This window comes from Schistocerca piceifrons, chromosome 3 (assembly GCF_021461385.2).
Source record: "Schistocerca piceifrons isolate TAMUIC-IGC-003096 chromosome 3, iqSchPice1.1, whole genome shotgun sequence".
In the NCBI taxonomy this organism is placed as follows: domain Eukaryota; kingdom Metazoa; phylum Arthropoda; class Insecta; order Orthoptera; family Acrididae; genus Schistocerca; species Schistocerca piceifrons.
In genome coordinates this window covers 368013372-368037204 of record NC_060140.1, presented here as the reverse complement: position 1 = coordinate 368037204, position 23833 = coordinate 368013372, and the positions used below count along the sequence as shown (strand labels likewise).

General features: G+C 45.9%; 1 protein-coding gene across 1 annotated transcript in view; it reads right to left on the bottom strand.

Annotated features, from left to right (window-relative positions):
* LOC124788663 (protein gooseberry-neuro-like) overlaps positions 1–23833 on the bottom strand; it is a 123577-nt gene that overhangs the window by 49844 nt on the left and 49900 nt on the right. The window contains exons 2-3 of the mRNA XM_047255939.1: positions 21529–21832; positions 14569–14675 (exon numbers count right to left, since the gene is read on the bottom strand). Coding sequence (XP_047111895.1) covers positions 14569–14675; positions 21529–21832 — 411 coding nt within the window. The remainder of the gene's footprint in view (positions 1–14568; positions 14676–21528; positions 21833–23833) is intronic.

Genomic DNA, 23833 nt, shown 5'->3' with positions numbered 1-23833 from the left:
ATACCCAAGATGATCAGTGAAATTAGTTCAGATAAAAAAATATTATTTATTTTAGTCCTCGCTCGCACTTGTGTTTTGTCAAATGACTGCCGTTGTTGGGGCCAAGTACCACGATCAGGCCATCCTACGATCAAAAACTACACTGTGTTCCCTAAATAGTATGCACCGTGGTCTTTTTGCTCGTAGGAAGGCCCCAAAAACGGTAGTAATTTGACAGAATACAAGTGCGTGTGAAGATTAAACCAAATAATTTTTCTACCTGTTCCTATTAAAAAGACCGATATACAGGCTGTTTCAAACATACTTTTACAAATTTTGGTATCAGATTCCCTACACCAAAATAAGGGAAAAGCTAAAATGTCCTAAAACTCGTCGTTATTGAGATATTAATGAAAGTTTACTGTTTCCTGTCAGAAAGGTTACAGGCCGTAGTAACTGACAGAAAGTCATCGAGTAAAACGGAAGTAATAGGTGACGTTCCTTAAGGAAGTGTTATAGGCTCTCTGGTGTTCCTGATCTACATAAAAGACTCAGGAGGCTATCTGAGCAGCGCTCTTCGATTTTTTGCAGATGATACTGTCATTTACCGTTTTATAAAGTCATAAGATGATCAAAGAAAATTGCAAAACGATTTAGACAAGATATCTATCTATATGGTGCGAAAAGTGGCACTTGACCCTAAAGTGTGAAGTTATCCGCATGAACACTAAAAGAAATCCGCTAAATTTAGGCTACAGGATAAAACACAGAACTTTAAAGACTGTAAATTCAGCTAAATACTTACGGATTACAATTACCAATAACTTAAACTTGGATATCACATAGATAATGTTGTGGGTAGAGCAAACCAAAGTCTGCGATTTATTGGCAGAACTCTTAGAAAATGCAAGAGGTATACTAAAGAGAATGCTTCTATTACGCTTGTTCGCCCTCTTACGGAATACTGGAGGACATCGGAGAAGTTCAAAGAAGGGCATCTCGTTTTGCATTAGTGCCAAATAGGGAAGAGAATGTCGCGAATGTGATACGCGAATTGGCGTGGCAGTCATTAAAGCAAAGGCGATTTTCGTTGCGGCAGGATCTTCCCACGAAATTTCAATCACCAGCCTTGTACTCAGAGTGTGAAAATGTTATGTTGGCGTTCACTTATATAGAGGGGAACGTTCAGCATAATAAAATAAGAGAAATCAGAGCTCACACGGAACAATTTAAGTGTTCGTTTTCCCCGCGAGCTGTTGGTTAGCGGAACGGTAGAGAAATAGCTTGAAAGTGGTTCGATGAATCCTCTGCCAAAGTAATTGCAGAGTAATCATGTGGGTGTAGACGTAGGTGATTAGAACTCGTCAATACCGAAACTCATAAGAAATGCTCGAAATATCCTTCTCTTGCTTGTAAACACGTGTGTATTCATGGAATCATGGACTGCAGCACCCTTCCAAATACTCTCCGACGGTTTCGAATGGTTTTGCAGGCTTTCATGACACGTCGATGAAGAGTTTCTGCATGGTAGGTACCCTGCAGAGACAATGACTGATGTAGGGGGAACGTGCAAGCCACGGAACAGGTCCTCCTCTACCTATACATCTGTCATTTTAAAGTGACTGGTCGCTGTATCAATGCAAAGCTTCGGTATTTTATCCACAGTTACCTGTTCAATGTACATAATGGATAAAATGAAAGGAAGAAACTGCTACTGCATCTGCGAGACGTGTGAAAAGAGAAGCTCGTCAAGCAAGATGGAAGAGAGCGGAGTGGTTGGCGTGCAATTAAAACCCGTTGCGCCGCCCCGCTGGCCGCGAGGAACAAAAGCTGAGGCTTTCCGCTGGCCACGCCCTCGGCCGCAGCGATTGGACGCGCCAATTGGCTGACAGGCCTAACGAGGAGCGACGGCTAGCGCCACGTTGTTCCGTACGAGGCGCTGCGTCTGTGTCAGCGCGCACGGCCAAGCAGTGCGTCGGGGGCCGCGGAACAGGCGCCCACTCGTGGCTGGGATGCAGTTGTTTGCTTCCCTGAGTCTCCCAGACCTTCCCAGCACGCATCTTGCATTTGTTCTCTGTTCGCTGTACACCAGCACAGTGGTTCTCAACCCGGGCGTCCACTGAAATCTTTTGAGTGGGTGGGAAAAAAAAAGATGTTCAATTAAGGTTTATTCATAATTCTATTTTCGAAACAGAATCATCATTACTTTGTTAGACAAATATTTATTATGTTATGATTATCAGCCATTTCAGCAGCTCTTCAAAGAAGACTGTCTCAATAATGTGAGTCTCCAACTGCCTGCAGCATAATTCACAACGAAATATGTTTTGTCCAACGGGCACAATATTTTGGCGAGGCACCACTAGCCACCATGAGTTGCGCTGACGAACTGATAGCCTAGGAGCTGGCTAAGGGCTTGTATCTACAACGGACGTTCCGAAAGTATCGTCATAGTTTTTCATTCGGACATTTTCTTGTAAAATATAGCCTCCAAGGCATCATGAACTATATATAAACCTTGCACTATTTTTCGGCCAGCCGGGGTGGCCGAGCGGTTCTAGGCGCTACAGTCTGGAACCGCGCAACCACTACGGTCCCGGGTTCGAATCCTGCCTCGGGCATCGATGTGTGTGATGTCCTTAGGTTAGTTAGGTTTAAGTAGTTCTAAGTTCTACGGGACTGATGACCTCAGAAGTTAAATCCCATAGTGCTCAGAGCCATTTGAACCACTATTTTTCGACACAGTCGCCACTGTCATGGAGATATTTGTCATAACATGCAATCACATTGAAGAAACCACTCAGGTAAAACCCCCATCTCATCACTGGTTTGGAGGTGACGTCCAGAGAGTGCGCTTTCAATGCAAGAAACAGTTTGAAGTCCGATGTGGCAAGAGAGGGGCTGTAGGCCGGATGATGCACCCGAAGCGACAAATCTGATCCTGTGTGAATCTTGCTGTGTTTGGTTTTGTGTTGTCCAAGAGCACAGTACCTTCACTCAAGAGCCCTGTTCTCTTCCGCCGAACAGGTGATCTGACTTTGGTGAGCATGTCACAGTAGCATGCCACCCACACTGGTGACCTCTTGCTGGAGAAAATCGAGGAGAATCACGCCTTTCCCGTTCCAGAACACTGTGACGATAGTCTTTCCTGCGGAACGTGACACTTTGAATTTGCTTCCACGGCTGAGATGAACTGAGATGCTTCCATGTAATTGAGACGGCCTTGGATTCTGGGGTAGAGTGGTGCACCAATGTCTCATCGACTGTGATGACCCTACACAACGCACCACGTCAGGTGGTCGGGGCTGATTCCTATTCTTGCACTCTTGTGATCTGTGGTCAGGTTTCTCGGCACCCATCTTGTGGACACATTTCGATAACCAAACACACTGTGCATGCGGTGGGCCCGAGCATGGCCAATACGCAATGTGGACATGACATCGGACACCGGTATGCGTCTGTCAGATAACACCATGTCTTGCACTCTAGCCATGTTATTTTCATTCTTCTATGGGGAGGGACGCCCAGTTCGACCTTCAGCCTCCACACACTGCCTTCCTTTTCTGATCCTGGAACACCAGTGTCCAGATATTTAACGAGGTGTGACCTCTTCACCATAATGATCTGTAGGCGTTCAAGGATGACTGACACACTAGTCCCACGTGCCCATTCATACAAAAATACAGCACGCCCTTCCACTGGCAACCACGTTGTCAGTACACGTCCGTCTGCCATCGTGATGTGTAATCTAATAAACTCCGGCACGCCGGTCTGCTGCTACTCTCTCTTCTTAAGCGCTCTGCGCATGCGTCATTCCTGTTCTGCTGACGCCCCGGGTTTGGATCCATACGGCGTTAGTTCATTTCACCTGGTACGCCATCTTCTCTTCAAAGAATAGTGATAAAACTTACTTTCTGAAAGATTTTCTCACGCGTCTCAAATCTATACATCAGGAAAACAATTTTTCCGTGGAAGTCGAATGGATGGAGTGCTTCATTTTCTTTACTTACTGGTAAAAATAGAAGCAGACAGAAGGTTAGGCCACAGCTTGCATCGTGAGAATACCCATACCGAGCTTTACTTACATGCGGACAGCTGCCACCACCCAGTGCAGAGGTATGATGCGCTCAAAACATTGGTACATAGGACTCGCACCCTCTGCGACAACCAAGCCTCTGCCGAGAACCTGAACATCTGAGAATGGTGTTCCGGAAAAAGCGAGTACATAGAGCCACAAAATTCTGGGCCTTCTATGTCCTACACCGACTGTACAGCTGATGGGAACAAAAGATGTACCTCCGGAGAATGCGACTGTTGCATTCCAATTTCTGGCGCATAATCCGGAAAGATCGGACGAATTCTTCGGGAACGTCAAGCGAAGACTGTCTTCCACCCACCAGCTAAAACACAGCCACTACTTGGTACCGTCAGGGACGGCTTCGTACTACGGGATTCCTATGTCTATGAGATACCCCTGTCACTGTGGCTTGACCTACGTACATCAAACGTTGCGTGCTGCCGAAGATCGTTGCCGATAAAACGAACGGCACACCAGAGTGTAGCAGCTTAACAAGTCAGCAGTCGTTGAACTTTGCCTATCGAAATTACGCAGAATGAATTACAACCACATAAGGATCTGACGCAAACGTCCTACTTCCTGGGCTGTGTCATTAAAGAATCTATGAAGATTCAAATAAGAGAACCGCTGATTAATTGGCTCAAATGGCTCTGAGCACTATTGGACTCAACTTCTGAGGTCATTAGTCCCCTAGAACTTAGAACTAGTTAAACCTAACTAACCTAAGGACATCACACACATCCATGCCCGAGGCAGTATTCGAACCCGCGACCGTAGCGGACTCGCGGTTCAAGACTGCAGCGCCTAGAACCGCACGGCGACTTCAGCCGGCGCTGATTAATAGCGATAGTGGTTGCATTCTTACAAATGCCTAGGAACCCACATTAGGTATGATTAAGAAGAGGAATCAGATACAACGAACTGACTTTGGGGGATGTAGAGCAATAGCGCGTGATCCTGGCTGGGCACGAAAATCGGACGAACGCCCACGACTGGTCGCAGGCCGCGTACAGAACACCAGGTCAGGTTGAAGAGGGAGGAGAAGGTATAAGCCTTACGCCATCTCGTAGGAAATGAGATGGCAATGTAGCCGCTTGCCGAAATACCGTGCCTGTTGGACACTGATATCCAATTGTTCACCCATTAACCATTTTGACTCAATAATGTTATTGAACCTATGTTATTCTTCTGTCGTTTCCTGTCATTTCTTCCGGCAAAGATTGTGTACGGTCACTTAACTGATTGCATCTCTTTTGAGAATCATTTAGCGATAATGTATCAATACCATTCCCATCAGCGAGACATTTATCGTAATTTCCAGCGTCAAGTTCACCAGCGTCAATCCATTAACAAGTTTTCATCTTCTCTGGCATTGGCTGTTTTGTTGCTCTCTTGTTTTCCTCAACGAGCTGTTTCCTCTATTTTATTATGGCTTGTATCTTAATTCGATTGCATCACAGATCGATTTTCATAATATTTTTTGTGTTTAAACTCAGTTTTTGTCTCTAAACGATGTCAGTCAAGTTTCTTCTGTCGTGTTTTTGCTGCTTGCTGTTCCCTCTCTGGTTATTGAACCATCAAATTTTTTAATCTTTTCTCTTCATTTGTATCTCTCAACCATCACCCATTCAGGCCTCTGCATTAGCTGTTTATATATATATATATATATATATATATATATATATATATATATATATATATATATTTGAGCACCACTTTCCCTAGCGATGGTTGGAAAACCTACTTTGCCTCTATCAAATTTTTCAATGACGAGCCCATTTATTTTTTCAGTGTCAGGCAAGAGACTGCTATTGTATGGGAGACTGGGGCAAATTGGCGAGCAGGGTAAGACGACCAATCACTCAGTTTAATTTCATACTTCTAGGTAGCATCACCATACAGATACTAAAATCCCTTGGCACACTATGAACTACTAAAAACTTGCACAGTGAAGCCAATGCGCGGTGTGGGTCACATAACTGTTGTGTATGCTGCTCGGAAGTGTTACAATATGTGATAAAAAGTATCCGGACACCCCCAAAAACATACGTTTTTCATACTAGTTGCATTGTGCTGCCACTTATTGCCAGGTATTCCATATCAGCGACCTCAGTAGTCATCAGACATCGTGAGGCAGCAGCATGGGGCACTCCGCGGAACTCACAGACTTCGAACGTGGTCAGGAGATTGGGTGTTACTTGTGTCATATGTCTGTACGCGAGATTTCTACACTCCTAAACATCCCTAGGTCCACTATTTCCGATGTGATAGTGAAGCGGAAACGTGAAGAGACACGTACAGCACAAAAGCGTACAGGCCGACCTCATCTGTTGACTGACAGAGAACGCCGACTGTTCAAGAGGGTCGTAATGTGTAATAGGCAGACATCTATCCACACCATCACACAGGAATTCCAAGCTGCATCAGGGTCCACTGCAAGTACTATGCCAATTAGGCGGGAGGTGACAAAACTTGGAATTCATGGTCGAGCGGCTGTTCATAAACCACACATCACGCCGGTGAATGCCAAACTACGCCTCGCTTGGTGTAAGGAGCGTAAACATTGGACGATTGAACAGTGGAAAAACTTTGTGTGGAGTGACGAATCATAGTTCAATGTGGCAATCCGATGGCAGGGTGTGGGTATGGCGAATGAACGGTGAACGTCATCTGCCAGCGTGTTAGTGCCAACAGTAAAATTCGGAGGCGGTGGTGTTATGGTGTGGTCGTGTTTTCATGGAGGGGGCTTGCACCCCTTGTTTTGCGTGGCACTATCACGGCACAGGTCTACGTTGATGTTTTGAGCACTTTCTTGCTTCCCACTGTTGACGAGCAGTTCGGGGATGGCAATTGCATCTTTTAACAAGATCGAGCAACTGTTCATAATGCACGGTCTGTGGCTGAGTGGTTACACGACTATAACATCGCTGTAATAGACTGGCCTGCACAGAGTCCTAACCTGAATCCTACAGGACACCTTTGGGACGCTTTGGAACACCGACTTCTTGCCAGGCCTCACCCACCGACATCGATATTTCTCCTCAGGGCAGCACTCCGTGAGCAATGGGCTGTCATTCCCCAAGAAACCTTCCAGCACCTACTGAACGTATGCCTGCGAGAGGCTAAGGGTGGGTCAACGCCATATTGAATTCCAGCATTACCGATGGAGGGTGACACGACCTTGTAAGTTATTTTCAGCCTGGTGTCCGGATACTTTTGATCACTAGTGTATAAGCTCTTTTTTCTCTTATTCTTCGCTACACATGACTACCCTTTTTTTGTTTTCTTTCTTAATTGCCTTTCGGGACCTGCTCATACAGCCATCTCAACAATGGAAAGTCGGTTATGACAATACGATCTTAAGGACAACACTACACCCAGTCCGTGGGAGCAGACAATTTCCGACCCGTTTGAGAACTGAATCCACGGCCCCTAGGTTTACAATCCAGCACGCTGACCTCGAAACTACCGAGGCGGACAGATGAGACTACCTTAGGCAAGTGCATGAGCACTTGTTCAGTGGAAGGTATATGTTTGACAGTGGCGAAGATGAGCAAGTGTTCACAGCTGTTAAGGCATGCATTTTTGATCACACATTTACGATACTATTTTGCTTCGAATGATTGTTCCTAATACTAAGCATTCTTCCTGGGACTCACTTATAAAATTTTCGTCTTGTTCCTCCACGTCAATTCGAAGTAGTAAGTCTTGGGAAGTACATCTTTATTCTCTTTATTGAACGACTGGAATAGCTAGCGGTTTCTGAAACGTGCAGTTAATGAGATTTTTGCATCCTCTTTTGCTTTTTCAGACAAGAATTTAATGGCGCTGCGTATAATCACACGTGGCTGATTATGAAGAATTTTCTTCGCACCTATGGTGGGCGAAGATTTCGGTTGCATATTATGTAGTAAAGAGATAGAAATGAGAATGCTCGAAATGTGCAGGTCGATAAGCGACAATCAACCAAGGCGGTCGACCCTCGAGAACAAAAGGATGGAATGGCCCACTGCTCACGACGAGAATTCGTCTATGCTAGCGTCGAGTCGCTTTTTTTTTGCCATTGGTAGAAGACGAACACTGAAAATGCAGCCCAGTGTGTTAGTTTTTTTACGGTCTTACTAGGCGGAAAAGAAGAGAATCATAGACTTATATTTTGCACCATTGCCATTGTTATGTGTGTAAATGTACACTGTCTAGTTAGATTAATGCGACCACCTGTCAAAATCCAGAATAACCACCTTCTGCAGCGCGGATATGCAGGAAGAGAATCAGTCAGGTTCTGGAAGATACTGACAGGGATGTGGAGGCAAGTCGAGTCCAGCGCCGTGAGCAGCTGCGCAAGGTTACACGACTGAAAATCCAAGGCGCGAACAGCCCGATCCGTGTGTAGTACCACAGACGCTGTGTGACAGGCTGCATTGTGCTGGTAGATGCCGTCGTCTATGGTGCCCAAGGATAGATTCATACCTGTGTTGATCAATTGTGCCTTCCACATTAACGAGATCACTCGGAGAACGCCACGGAAATATTCCCCAGACCATAACGCTCCCCCCTCCGACATAGACCTCTCCAGTGATTGTTGCGTAAACGTCAAAGGTCACCTGTCTGGTAGGGGATAAAACGTGGTTCATCTGAAAAGGTTACCTGCTGCCACTCGGTGCACGTGCAGTTGTGGTACAGTTTCCAGCCTTCGTTGCCTACGAACAGCAGTCAGCTTAAGTGCATGAACCAGCAACCTGCGGTGGATGTCCATACGCAGCAGCGTTCAGTGAAAGGTCGTTGAGGACACACTGTCGGTAGCCCCTTGGTTTATCTGGTCTGTTGCTCAACGGTTGCACGTCTATTCGCCCGTACGCTTCCCCACAGCCGTCGTACACTTGTGTCATCTATGTTCCACAGTGCACCACAGTTCTACCGGCGCCGGTTTCGGATAGCGCCATTTTGCCATGCATGGTGTACTTCAACCACGGCGGTACGAGAACAGTTTACAAACTTAGCCGTTTTGGAAATGCTTCCACCCTTGGCCAGAAAGCCAATGATGTGCCCTATTGGACGTCAGGTAAATTATTCAGTTTCCGCATTTACAACGACTGCACTGTTTTCTGCGTCACTCTCCTCTCGACATGCTTTATATATTTTCCACTGCTAGTGCTGCCACCTTCCGTCTGCGAGTGGTTACTGCACGTTGACAGCAAACACTTTAATGATCACATTAAAGCGACTGACAGTGTATTTTGGGTGGGTGACGCACGAGTGTAGCAAGCAGCGCTGTTCAAGGACTGCAGGCGGGCGGTTTCGGCAGGTGGGCGACTCGGCGAGACGCCGGGCGTCCCGGCGCCGGCGCCGTCACGGCTGCGCAGGCTGGCAGCCGAGCGCACAGCCCGCTGCCGCGCCCCATTACGGCGAGACTGTTCCGCAGCTGTCGTCCGCCGACAACTGCCTCACGTCTATGTTTACACATACTTCGTGTAGCCCAACCTTAACCGCTGCACCCGAAAAACAGGAACCAGTAAGATATACGAGGTCGCTCGAAGAAGTAGATAACACGTCCCCCACGAAAGAATATGTTTCTTAGACAAAACAAAGCCTCACCTATAGCTAAACGAAGAAGACGAAGTAAATATTCCAGAATTCGAAACAAGAACAACTGCCCCCGTTAGTAAGTTACACCCAAGCGCCAAAGAAACTGGTATAGGCATACGTGTTAAAATGTAAAGATATATAAACAGACAGAATACGGCGCCGTGGTCGGCAATGCCTATAAGACAACAAGTGTCTGGCGCAGTTGTTAGATCGGTTACTGCTGCTGCAATGGCAGGCTATCAAGATTTAAGTGAATTGAACGTGGTGTTACAGTCGGCACACGAGCGATGGGACACAGCATCTCTGAGGTGGGGATTTTCCCGTGCGACCATTTCACAAGTCTACCGTGAATATCGGAAAACCGGTAAAAACTCAAATCTCCGACATCGCTCCAGCCGGGAAAAGATCCTGCAAGAACGGGACCAACGACGATTGAAGGGAATCGTTCAACGAGACAGAAGTGCAGCCCTTCCGCAAACTGCTGCAGATTTCAGTGCTGGGCTATAAAGAAATGTCACCGTGTGAACCATTCAACGAAAGATCTTCGATATGGGCTTTCGGAGCCGAACGTCCACTCGTGTGCCCTTGATGACTGAACAACACAAAGCTTTACACGTCGCCTGGGCTCGTCAGCACCGACGTTGGGCTGTTGATGGCTGGAAACATGTTGCCTGGTCGGACGAGTCTCGTTTCAAGTTGTAGTGAGAGGGTATGCAGAGAACCTCATGAATCCATGGACCATGAATGTCAGCAGGGGACTGTTGGAGCTGGTGGAGGCTTTGTAATGGTGTGGGCGTTTGCTGTTCGAGTGATATGAGACCCTTGAAACCTCTAGACACGGCTCTGACAGGTGACACTTACGTAAGCTTCCTGTCTGATCATCTACATTCATTCATATCCATCGTGCATTCCGACGGACTTGGGCAATTCCAGCAGGACAAGGTGGCACACCACACGTTCAGAACTGCTACAGAGTGGCTCCAGAAACACTCTTCTGAGTTTAACATTTCCACTGGTCATCAAACCCCCCAGACATGAACGTTATTGAGCATGTCTTGGATGCCTTCCAACGTGCTATTCAGAAGAGATCCGTCTTATAAAGTCAGCAGACGATAAAAACAAATTGCAAAACAATTTAGGCAAGACATAGGTATGGCGCGAAAAGTAGCAATTGACTCTAAATAATGCGAAGCATGAAGTCATTATCCACGTGAATATTAAAGGGAATCCTCTGAATTTCGGTTACACGATAAATCACACAAACCTAATGATTTCAAACTGAAATAAATACTAAGGACTTACAATTACGAATAACTTAAATTGTGGGTAAAGCAAACCAAACACTACGATTTATTGGCAGAACACTTAGAAAATTAGACAGGTCTATTAAAGAGACTGCCTATACGAGGCGTGTCCCCCTCTTCTGGAGTACTGCTGAGCGGCGTGGGATCCGCGTCACGTAGGATCAACGCAGAACATCGAAAAAGTTCAAAAAAGAGCACCTCGTTTTGTGTTGTAATAAAATAGAGAAGAGAATGGCACGGATGTGACACACGAATTGGAGTGATGTAGAGTCATTAAGGCATTGGTACACAATCAGCATGGATACCGAAAATATCCATTATGTAATTTTGAAATATGGAACTCCAGACTTAATTCATTACCCTACTAAACTATACAGTTCCAGATGGCACACAAGGCAAGTTCCAGAAGACTCGTGGGGTGACGACATTGATAAAGTACTGAAGAAATGGAACAGACTGCATGCACTGATTGGACAGGTGTTGATCTTCTCTCGGTGGTACGCAAAGTATTGGCCTCGTTCTTTTAAAATGGTTACAAGAAGCGCCAGACTGTTGATTAACAAAAGAACAGGCTGGGTTTCGAATGGCAGATCCTGCTCTGAACAAATGAAAAATGCAAATGAGTGCACTTAAATGACAGTGCAGCAGACGGTACTACTGCACACAGTACGGGTGCCGTAAAACATATTTATATTCTTTCATATTTAGCGTTTTCTTAAGCGCAATAAAGGGGCTACACCATAACCACGAAAAACACCCCACATCGTAACACTTCACTATTGGGTCAAAAATGGTTCAAAATGGCTCTGTGGGACTTAACATCTGAGGTCATCAATCCCCTAGACTTAGAAATTACTTAAACCTAACCAACCTAAGGACATCACAAGCATCCATGCCCAAGGCAGGATTCGAACCTGCGACCGTAGCGGGCACGCGGTTCCGGACTGAAGTGCCTAGAACCGATCGGCCACAGCGACCGGCCAGCGCTATTGGCACCACACATGACTGCAGGTAAGGTTCTCAGGCATTCGCCAAACCCAAAAGCCTTCTATCGGATTGTCACATGGGACTACGTGATTCATCACTCAAAATCAGTCCGTTGGCCTTCCTCCAGCACCCAGTGTCGTCGCTCTTTACCCCAGTTCAAGTGTCGCTCAACACCGACTGCTACACAATGTGTGACCTATGAGGAGCTCCTCGACCATTGTACCCTATGCTTTTTAACTCCGTATGCTTAGTCGTTGAGCTACCTGGACTGCTGGAAGGACTTTGTAACTCAAAGTGATCCCTTCCGCTGATCCCATGCAATATTTTACAACCATCCCCCGCGATGCCCGCCTTTTTCTGTTTGCCAGTACATGAGGTCTGCCTGAACTTTGTTTAGCTGTTCTTCCTCCGCATTTCCATATTATAATCACATCCCAAAACTCGCAGGGGGCAGCTTTATCAGGATTGCAGTGTCCCTAGTGGATTTGTTTACATTGGTGACATCAAATGATTAACCTACTTTCGAATTCAGTGAGCTCTGCTGGCTGACCCACCGTGCTGTTGCTAATTCTCTACTGATAAGTTTTTTCTTTGTTGTTATTTCATCCCCCTCCCCCATATGTGTGTGGGGAGAGGGAGTGTGGCTGTCTGAGGTACAACGCTCCGCTCTTCAGCCAAGAGCATTCTCAAAAAATATAACAAAGATGAGAAAAAAATAGGAGGACTGTTTCTCGTTTTTAGATTAAAAAATTAAAGACGAACAGCTAATTATGTGAATAATATATACAATTTAAATACGGAGTTGCTACGTGGTGAAATGGTTCAAATGGCTCTGAGCACTATGGGACTTAACATCTGTGGTCATCAGTCCCCTAGAACTTAGAACTACTTAAACCTAACTAACCTAAGGACATCACACACATCCACGCTCCAGGCAGGATTCGAACCTGCAACCGTAGCGGTCACGCGGTTCCAGACTGGAGCGCCTAGAACTGCACGGCCACATCGGCCGGCGCTACGTGGTGATTGGTGATATTCTATGAAAAAGCGCTGCGCTTTCACTTCAAATGGGGACCTGCACTGGGTGAGAAGTGTTGTAGGAGGGGAGAATGTATCCCATAGGGTTGAAGGGTGTGAGTAATAAGATAGGAGTTGAGGTGGGCAATGAGAAGACAGACTGTGGGAGAGACCGACGATGAGGAGTAGTGTGGTTTGTGGGTAGGATAGTAGTTAAAGAGGAAAGGAGTTGGGATGAATGGAGAGGGTAAAGAAGAGAGGATCTCTGATGTGGAGTGGGACTGGGTCAGGGGGAAGAGTTAAAGTTGGTAGAAGGGATAACTACTGGGGTGGATCGCATTTGTCTGGAAGAGGGAGTTGGTTGAAGTTGCGTTGGGATAGGATATGGAGTGTGTATAGGTGTAGGGACCGTGGGGTGTGTTCGTAAAGGCGTGGTAACGCACCATGGCAGGTGAACAGAGGGGAGACAGTAGGCTTATTGGAAGCTAGTTTGCGGATAGTATAGGAGATGCAGAGGTATTCGATGTGGATGAGTTGGGAGTGGGAATTTGGTGAGAGGATCCATGTGGGGGAAGTTAAACGGATGGGGAAAGCGAGATGGAGTGCGTGACGTTGGAAGATTTGGAGGGACTTATATAACTGTGGTGCGACGGAGACCCATGCAATATGTGCATAGCGAAAGATGGGTCAGACCAGGGTGTTTGCGGAGGATGGGTCAGACCAGGGCGTCGTAGGGGTGGAGAATAGTTGAGGGGAGTGATACCGAAGTTCCGAGTGTTATTAGTTTTAGTCTATTGTGGGCTTTGTTGGATGGTTATTAGGTTAGGTTTCCACTTTAGTTTCCGGTTGATGGTAAGTCCGCAATATTTTAGTGTGTCAGTTAATTGAATAGGACGATCGTAAATGGTAAGATAGAAGTCATGGAGGAGGAAGGTGCGGGTTGTTAGTCCTATAATTACTGCCAGAGTTTTGGAGGGATTGGACTTACGGAGCCATTGGTTAGACCAGGACGTAAACTAATTGAGATGGATTTGGAGGTATTGTTGGGATTTCTGGGGTGTAGGGCAGAGGACGAGGAAAGCGGTGTCATTAGCAAACTGATGGAGGTGAACTGGAGGAGGTGGTTTGAGCTAATCAGCAGTGTAGAGGAGATAAAGGGACAACACAAGACTCCACGCCTCCATTTATACTGCCGAGTCTTCTTCTCGTGTCATGTAGTGGTCAGTTCTGCAGTAGACAGGGATTTTCGGATTCTTTTGACTATATACTAAAGAAAATACATGTATTATGGATATAGCAGCATACTTTGCAGTCTGTGCTACGATCCTAGTGCCTTCTCCTGTTCATGAGATCAGCCTTTTTTCTTTCATTTAGGTAAGCAATAAAACGAAGAAACTAAGATGACTGATCGTGCAAATTAAAACACAGTAAAATTGATTAAGATGACTGATCGTGCAAATTAATACACAGTAATATTGATAAGTACGTAACCCAGAAAACTACAAGTAGCGTTCTAAGACCTGTGCGCTCCAGAATGGCGGCTGTGGCGAGACAGGCCAACCCTGCCTCTCGGCTAGAGATAGAAGCTAGAGGCGGTCGCCGGCAGCAGGCACTCACCGTCGGGCAGCTTGCCGTCGTCGTGTCCGTCGCGGCCCCTGAGCAGCCGCGAGATGGCGCTCACCGAGGGCGCCGTGCTGCGGTCGCACAGCCCGTCCTTGATCAGCCTGCAACACACGACACGCTCACCACCCAGCGCACTCCTGCCGGCTACCTGCTCTGTGGCAATTTTCCTCTAACAAAAATGTAATCAATGACATAACAACTTAACAGGTAACCGGTTTTTCGCCAGTCTGATTCATACTTTAAAACTTCGAGTTGCTGAATACATGCGTTGGAATGAACGTACTGAAATACTTATTCCAACGTTGTTTTCAGTAGCTCAAATAAAGACACCCACAAACCTTTAAAATTTATTCCGGAATAGTAATGTTGTTATGATATACAGGGTTCAAAAAAATGGCTCTGAGCACTATGGGACTTAACATCTATGGTCATCAGTCCCCTAGAACTTAGAACTACTTAAACCTAACTAACCTAAGGACAGCACACAACACCCAGCCATCACGAGGCAGAGAAAAATCCCTGACCCCGCCGAGAATCGAACCGGGGAACCCGGGCGTGGGAAGCGAGAACGCTACCGCACGACCACGAGATGCGGGCGATATACAGGGTGAAAAGTATTTAAGGGGCTCCGGAACGCCCTATACTTGCAATGTTAAAATAACGCTTATAAATTACATCTTTCCTCACAAAGTATTTGAGGTAGGAAGTTGAACTTTTTACAGATTATTTATTGGAATATGGGCTACAACTTAACACAGGGATTTTACAAAATTTTAGTTCAGTTATTAAAGATGATTTTTTTTTCAATTGTAATGAAAATTCACAACATTTTTTTGCTATTTTTTATTTATATATTCAAAAATATACAGTTTTTTGGAAAAAGGCTGTGTTAAATTATGCAGAAGGTACTGTGTTACATTTACTGAAAGTTTGAAACAAATATGTTTGGAAGATCCTTAGAAAACATGTAATTAGTATGAGAAAATAAAAGTTTTGGGAATCGAGCGACAAAGATTGGATTAACTTTTTAGTGCATTCCAGGTCCATAGGATGGATTATCTTCATCCTCCGCAAACTCCTCCTCCAGCTTCCTCTTGTTCCTCCTCCTGTTTACTCTTGCTTGTATTTCTAGACTCTTTACAGCCCTGTCTGCAGCCCGAAGGCGTTCCTTGTCTAAAGCAAGCATCGCTCGTTGTTGTGTTCGTAGATTTTGCTACCATTTTCTTCAGTTGCAGTCACTGCAACACTGTTCCAACAGGTGGTCATGTATGAACACTTATCACATTTCAGTTGCATTTCACTAGCAAGTCCTACGTGCTTTATTATGGAGGGTTCCAGACCAACTTCACTACAATGAATACATCTTACACAGTTTGAAAAAATTCCTTTGAGAACCGACATATCAAATATTTCATTCACATCCGATTCGCCCATAAAACATTCATAGTTTTCACTCATTGAACCAAGCTTCTTCTGTGAAGTATTTTCTTTCCCACTTTGACTGCTATGGGCAGGTGTACTCGAGAGGTTAGGTTCACTCACTTGGTTATCGTCTTTATTGTTTACAGTAATAACACATACCTTTGGCTTTCCAACATTTCTCCTTTCCTTAAAAGCCTTTAGAGGATTTCTAATAACTTTACTTTTACTCATTATTATACTTCAACAAAACAGAGACTCAAGAAACAGAATTAATTACGAATATTTTCGAGATAACGACAGAGTAAATAAACATGAAACAATCGACAATCACACCAGCAATATATATTGAACCATCACAGGTTAGCCACAACATATACTTTATCTCACATCACTAAAATGTACCTGATGAACACGGACGTTAATAATAACACCATTTGACAGCAGTTTAACAGCGCCACAGTGGGTCACGCCCATGTAGAACACATTTCAAAAAAAATTTAAAAACAGTTGTAGTCTTCGGAATTGAATAAATTATATATCTATTAAAAGGTAATAGTCTGCAGATTCAGAAAACGCAAAAAAGTAAAAATTGAACTTTTCATGATTTTGAGCCTTTCCGGAGCCCCTTAAACAGACAAACTCTGGGAGGATGTAGGGGAAATCAAAACAAATATTTTTCCCTAATGTCTTTTTTTCCTATGAGGAGTATTTAAACCGGTGGAGGAAGATTTCTCTGGCGACAAACTAATTAAACCAACAAATACTTTTCCATTTTTTATGACCAAGAGACAACACATTAACACAACCCAATTTCAATTACAGTAGATTTTCAAAAATGCCTCCATTGACACGTAAATAAAGGTTACACCGTTGGATCATGTTCTGTCTGACACGGGAAAAAACCCCAGGAGTATCCTGAATTGTTCCTGTTGCTGCTACTATCCGGGCAACCAGATCCTCTAGTGGTGCGACAGGAGTTGCGTAAACAAAGTTGCGTATCTCTCCCCATACAAAAAAAAAAAAAATCCAGAGGGGACATATCCTGGGATCGAGCCGGCCAGGGTACAGGACCACTTCGGCCAATCCACGTTTCTGGGAACCGTCGGTCCAGGAATAGACGCACACGACGACTGAAACGTGCCGGCGCCCTGTCATGTTGGAACCACATGCGTTGTCTTGTAGGGAGCGGGACGTCTTCCAGCAATTGCGGCAATGCTCTATCGATAAAATTGTAATAGTGCCTACCATTTAATTGCCTGGGTAGCAGATACGGCCCAATTAAACAGTCCCCAACAACACCGCCCACACATTAACGAAGAACCGCACTTGATGAGCGCTAGTAACTGCGGCATGTGGGTTATCCTCACTCCAAACATGCGAATTGTGCATGTTGAAGACTCCATCACGCCCGAACGTTGCTTCATCGGTAAACAACACAGAGGATGGAAATGTAGGATGCATTTCACACTGTTCCAGGTACCAATGCAAAAACTGTGCTCTGGGTGGATAATCAACTGGTTCCAGGTTGTGATCACGCTGTAAGTGAAATGGACGTAATTACTCTCGAAGGACTGTTCTTACATTCGTCTGATTCGTCTACATGTTACGTGCAATTGCAAGAGTGCTGATTGAAGGACCCCGCTCCACATGCTGCAAGACAGCTTCCTCAAATTGCAGCGTTCTTACCGTGCGACGGCGTCCCTGTCCAGTTAATCTGCTAAATGACCCGGTCTCATGCAGACGTTGGTACACAGCAGCAAAGGTCGTATGATGTGGGATACGGCGATTAGGATATTGTTGTTGATAAACCCGCTGTGTAGCTCGTCCGTTGTGGTGCGCTACGTAGTATGCAACAACCATATCAGTGTACTTACTCCAGGTGTATTGCTCCATTACTAAACAGAGCCAATGCATTACTACACTGGTGGGCAGCAGTTGCCTACAACTGAAGAGCGTAATACGCGCTCTAACAACTGAAGATCGTAATATGGCCTCTAACAACTGAAGAGCGTAGTACGGCCTCCACCGGTTTAAGTAATCCTCATAGGGAAAAATGACATTAGGGAAAAATATTTGTTTTGGTGTCCCCTACAACCTCCCAGAGTTTGTCGGTTTAAATACTTTTCACCCTGTATATTCTTCGCACGTGGAGATAATGTTTCCGTTTTGCGATATATTCTTTGCACCGACGATTCGATGCCGGCGTAAGGTAATCTGTCTCGTTCTAATACCGTGTGCCATCATTAGACCGGATCCATCTCTCTCGGTCGCCTTCATTTAAGTCTTTTATTTCTGCCCTGTGTAAGTTGGTGTACATTTTCTTGACAGACCGAGCTTTGGCTTCCGGACCTGCAATCATTGTCTTGAAACCAGGCACTTTTCCCATAGATTTCAGAGCCTCTTCACCTTGAGACTATTATTGATGTAATTGTAGTCCTTTATGTTCAGATCGTATGTGTTTAAAATAGTCTTTAGTCGAATTATATTTTCAATAGAGTTGTGGTACCCGCTTCTGTCCTTCATCTACTATTACTTCGAATCTACTCCCTTCTAATTGTGTGAACAACCTCGAACACAGACGATAATAAGAGAAATGGATTAGGTACCTTAGGCCCGATAAGGACAGAGAGGATAGTAGCGGGTGTTTGTTTCCAAGTCACACATTCGCAACGCGCTGCAGCGATTTCGTAAAACTACAGGACAGTAGCTGCCTCATACAGGGTTGGTATAAATAAATAACAAGACAGCGACAGGTAGTCATAAAAATAGTCCCTCCATTCTGTTTTGTCGTAGGAGTGCTTTCCTGTAACCGATAGTTATCTGTTGCACAAATACAGTGATTTAACATTATGTACCTGGGCGTGAGTGCCAAATCGTTTCTATGAATATTAACAGAGCATTAGTCCTAGTCTCTATCCCAAGGAGAAACATGTGCAGTGCAAATTTGAGTAATGAACTACAGATCCGCCGATCAGGGTTTACACTTCACCTAACATTTCAAGTAATTATCCCTCATAGTGTTCAAGAGGTCGGAGGTTACAGGAGGAGAAAAGATGCGCTGGTATGCACGTTATGGCGAAGTTTAACAGACTAAGTAGCTGCATTATGAGCATTTATTTAAGAGGTAGGGCGTACTCCCGAAACTGTACTTACTTGGAACGCAAATAAAAATACTAATTCTTTGGTTCCACCCAAGCAAACGGTGATAACGTGCTAATAATCTTTTTTCAGCACGGACTGGGTGCATTAAGGATTGCAACATGGGCGTGCAATTGCTCATAAACGAAGACTCGAACTCACAGAGTAAGCAGAAGCGAGGATCGCCAGTTTACATTAAAAACTGAATTGTCAAATACGCCCCGTGATTCAGATTGAAAAGAATAATGAAAGTTGACTGAGCGCAAGGTAAGTGAAGGTAATGGTGACCAATTTAGAAACAAATTTGGTTCCATCTGAATTTACGTAAATCAGCACTAGAATCATCACTTACAAGAATTCTGTACTGCTCATAACGACTGAGTTTGCTCTTTATAGATAATCCTAAACCGAAATCGGACAAACTCTCGTTAAAAAAAGATAGATAAATAAAAATAAAAAGTAAATCACCCTTCACGTGGGGCGAGAAACAACAGGCTATACCTACTTGATCACGGAGCCGCCACTGATGCTGCTCCATGCCCTGGTTCATTCTGTGCAAAATCTTAACTACACACAGAGAGTGAATAGACTTGGTGGGAGCGCACTGATCTATCACTAACGTAATTTTACCAGTAACAGGAGAGATGACGTCTGGTTCTTTACGCCTAAAATTTTCCACTCCATTCAACGGCTGAAATTTTGAAGGCTGCATCACTACGCTTCGATGCGAAAGGACCAAGCGCGTGGTTGCGTGGCTAGGGACGCGGAATCGAGCATGGCGACGAAGTACACCGACAGACTGTCGTCATAGATTACATTCAAGTGTTATTCAAGGCTGCTACAGCAAAGCTGAAACAAGAACTTGCACTTGAATTTGCCCAGCTGCGTGCTTTTGTAATTACTCACATTCATTCGGAATGAGCGATCATTCATATTTGGAACAGGTGGTTATAGGTACATGTGCTGAGTATCGGTTGTATTTGAGGTGAGAATAAACAAAATATTGGGGGCGTTCAACAAGGAGTGCAACACTTTTTTTCTGAAAGGAGGTAGTTTCATTCAGGAGTCCAATACACATTGTTCTTCCCTATTCTTTTGGCCACGGGGCCCTATCTTCCAACATAATCTCTGTTCAGTGTTACGACCTTACGCCACATTACTGGGAGGGCCCGTATACTTGCATAGGACCACTCTGCTGGTCGCCGTCGTAACCACCGTCCTGCTGCATCAATAGCCTCCCCATCATCCACGTACAGCTTCCCAAGGAGTGCATCCTTCATTGGGTCAGACAGATGGAAGTCGGGAGGTTCGAGATGTACGTTGCAGGGTAGATGAGGAACAACCGTACAATAAAGTTTTGTGAGCTACTCTCTGATGTTATCATGAAGAAGCAAAAGTTCGTTTGCATTTTTGTGGTGACAGACACGCTGAAGACTTTTCTTCAGTTGCCAGAGGGTAGTACAATACACTTCAGAGCTGGTCGTTGCACCTTGAGAGAGGACGATAAGAAGAATAAACCCTTCAGAGTCCTAGCGAGCCTTCGCTGTGACTTTAACGGCTGAGGGCTATAAGTTTTTTCTTAGGAGGAAAAGTGGTGATGAGCCACTCCTTGGATGATCCTTCATCGCTCTTTATGATCTTCTACTATTCAGCGAGGAACCTAGCGAACACACACCTCTGAGTATCCTAAATGGCGGGCGAGTCTGTCAGCACTTCCGACAGAGGCGTCTAGTTGAGGAGCGAGGTGTCTTGAGTTTGGCCTGTCGATTACCTCGAATGAGAGCGTCCACACGTTCCAAGATTGCAGGAGTCACAGCCATGTGCGGTCGGCTGGCACGTGGGAAATCGGACAAGTTTACGCGGCCTTCTGATCTTGACATACGGCTCGCCCAATGACTCACCGTGCTTTTGTTCGAAGTCAGGTCTCCGTAAACATTCAGCAAGCGCCTATGAATATCTGCGATGCTACAGTTTTCCGCCAACAGAAACTCAATAACAGTCCTATTACTGTCCTGTTTGGAACACACGTTATTTATAGACACCTTTTTGAAGGCTCCGTATAGCTCCATCATCTGTCGGAACTTCATGAAACTATAAGGGTGAAAGTGGGAATATTCCACTACGTTCCGCAACAAATTCCGCGGTTTTTCAATCAAAACTGTCCAAGAAAAAATGTACTGCATTACTTATTGAAGCCTCGTGTACAAATTAAGTATCGAACGTGGTCTTCTACCCTGTCATGGAAAATATGGGCAAATGAAGGCAGAAAAAAGATTCTTAGCCGAATCTGGTAAAGCAAACCCACAAAACTGTATGAGGAAGGGATTGATTGACACATTTGAACCATACCAGAGACGGTGGGAGTGAATATGGAAGGCAAGTAGGTGGACTCACCTGTCGCGGATCTCCCAGCTGAAGATGCCGGGGTTCTCGCGGCGGTAGTGCTCGATGCGCGCCTCCACCTCCGGGGTGGCGACGCGCGGCTTGGAGCCGCCGATGACGCCGGGCCGGATGGAGCCGGTCTCCTGGTAGCGGTTGAGGATCTTGGAGACGCAGCCGTGCGACACGCGCAGCTGCCGCGAAATGACGCACGGCCGTACGCCCGCCGCCGCCATCTCGACGATCTTCAGACGGATGTGATTGGGCAGCGGCCGCCCGTTGATGAACACGCCGCCCAGCTGGTTCACGCGGCCCTGGCCTGTCGACACAGACGACAACAAAAGCATCAAGAATCTGCAGCACAGGTAACTAAAGGCGAAGCAAAACTGCCGTCTACACGAAGACTGGATTTATGTGACTATGGTTGAGCATTGAGTATGCCTCTGAGATGTTGACGAGATTGAACCCGGCGACATATACAGTGAACAGACAGCTCCCCATAAGACCATGTGGAATGCGCTCTAAGAAAAAGGGGAAAAAAGAAAAGAGCGCAGCACGAAGGAATTATCCGAATGGGACGAACATATTTTCAGAAAAATTGGATGCTTTATTCAACAGTCACAAACTGAGCAAGTTACTAATTCGTTGGTCCACCTCTGGTCCTCATGCAAGCAGTTTTTCGGCTTGGTATTTATTGATAGTGTTGTTGGATATCCTCCGAGATATGTTTTTGTTGTGGTCCTCCATCCAGAGACTGATTTGTTGCAACTCTCCATGCCACTCTACCCTGCGCAAGCTTTTTCATCTCCGAGTAACTATTGCAACCCACGTCCCTCTGAATCTGCTTAGTGTATTCATCTCTTGGTTTCCCTCTACGATTTTTACCCTCCATTCTAATTTCAGAAAGGACTTCCTGACAAATCTATACTCGATGTCAACAAATTTCTCTTCTTGAGAAACGCTTTCCTTGCCATAGCCAGTCAACATTTTATATTCTCTCTACTTTGGCCATCATCAGCTATGTTGCTCCCCAAATAGCACAACTCATTTACTACTTTAAGTGTCTCATTTCCTAATAGAATTCCCTCAGCATCACCCGACTTAATTCGACTACATTCCATTATCCTCGTCTTGCTTTTGTTGATGTTCATCTTATACCCTCCTTTCAAGACACTGTCCATTCCGTTAACTGCTCTTCCAAGTCCTTTACTGTCTCTGACAGAATTACAATGTCATCGGCGAACCTCAAATTTTTTATTTATTCTCCATGGATTTTAATACCTACTCCGAATTTTTCGTTTGTTTCCTTTACTGCTTGCTCAATATACACTCCTGGAAATGGAAAAAAGAACACATTGACACCGGTGTGTCAGACCCACCATACTTGCTCCGGACACTGCGAGACGGCTGTACAACCAATGATCACACGCACGGCACAGCGGACACACCAGGAACCGCGGTGTTGGCCGTCGAATGGCGCTAGCTGCGCAGCATTTGTGCACCGCCGCCGTCAGTGTCAGCCAGTTTGCCGTGGCATACGGAGCTCCATCGCAGTCTTTAACACTGGTAGCATGCCGCGACAGCGTGGACGTGAACCGTATGTGCAGTTGACGGACTTTGAGCGAGGGCGTATAGTGGGCATGCGGGAGGCCGGGTGGACGTACCGCCGAATTGCTCAACACGTGGGGCGTGAGGTCTCCACAGTACATCGATGTTGTCGCCAGTGGTCGGCGGAAGGTGCACGTGCCCGTCGACCTGGGACCGGACCGCAGCGACGCACGGATGCACGCCAAGACCGTAGGATCCTACGCAGTGCCGTAGGGGACCGCACCGCCACTTCCCAGCAAATTAGGGACACTGTTGCTCCTGGGGTATCGGCGAGGACCATTCGCAACCGTCTCCATGAAGCTGGGCTACGGTCCCGCACACCGTTAGGCCGTCTTCCGCTCACGCCCCAACATCGTGCAGCCCGCCTCCAGTGGTGTCGCGACAGGCGTGAATGGAGGGACGAATGGAGACGTGTCGTCTTCAGCGATGAGAGTCGCTTCTGCCTTGGTGCCAGTGATGGTCGTATGCGTGTTTGGCGCCGTGCAGGTGAGCGCCACAATCAGGACTGTATACGACCGAGGCACACAAGGCCAACACCCGGCATCGTGGTGTGGGGAGCGATCTCCTACACTGGCCGTACACCACTGGTGATCGTCGAGGGGACACTGAATAGTGCACGGTACATCCAAACCGTCATCGAACCCATCGTTCTACCATTCCTAGACCGGCAAGGGAACTTGCTGTTCCAACAGGACAATGCACGTCCGCATGT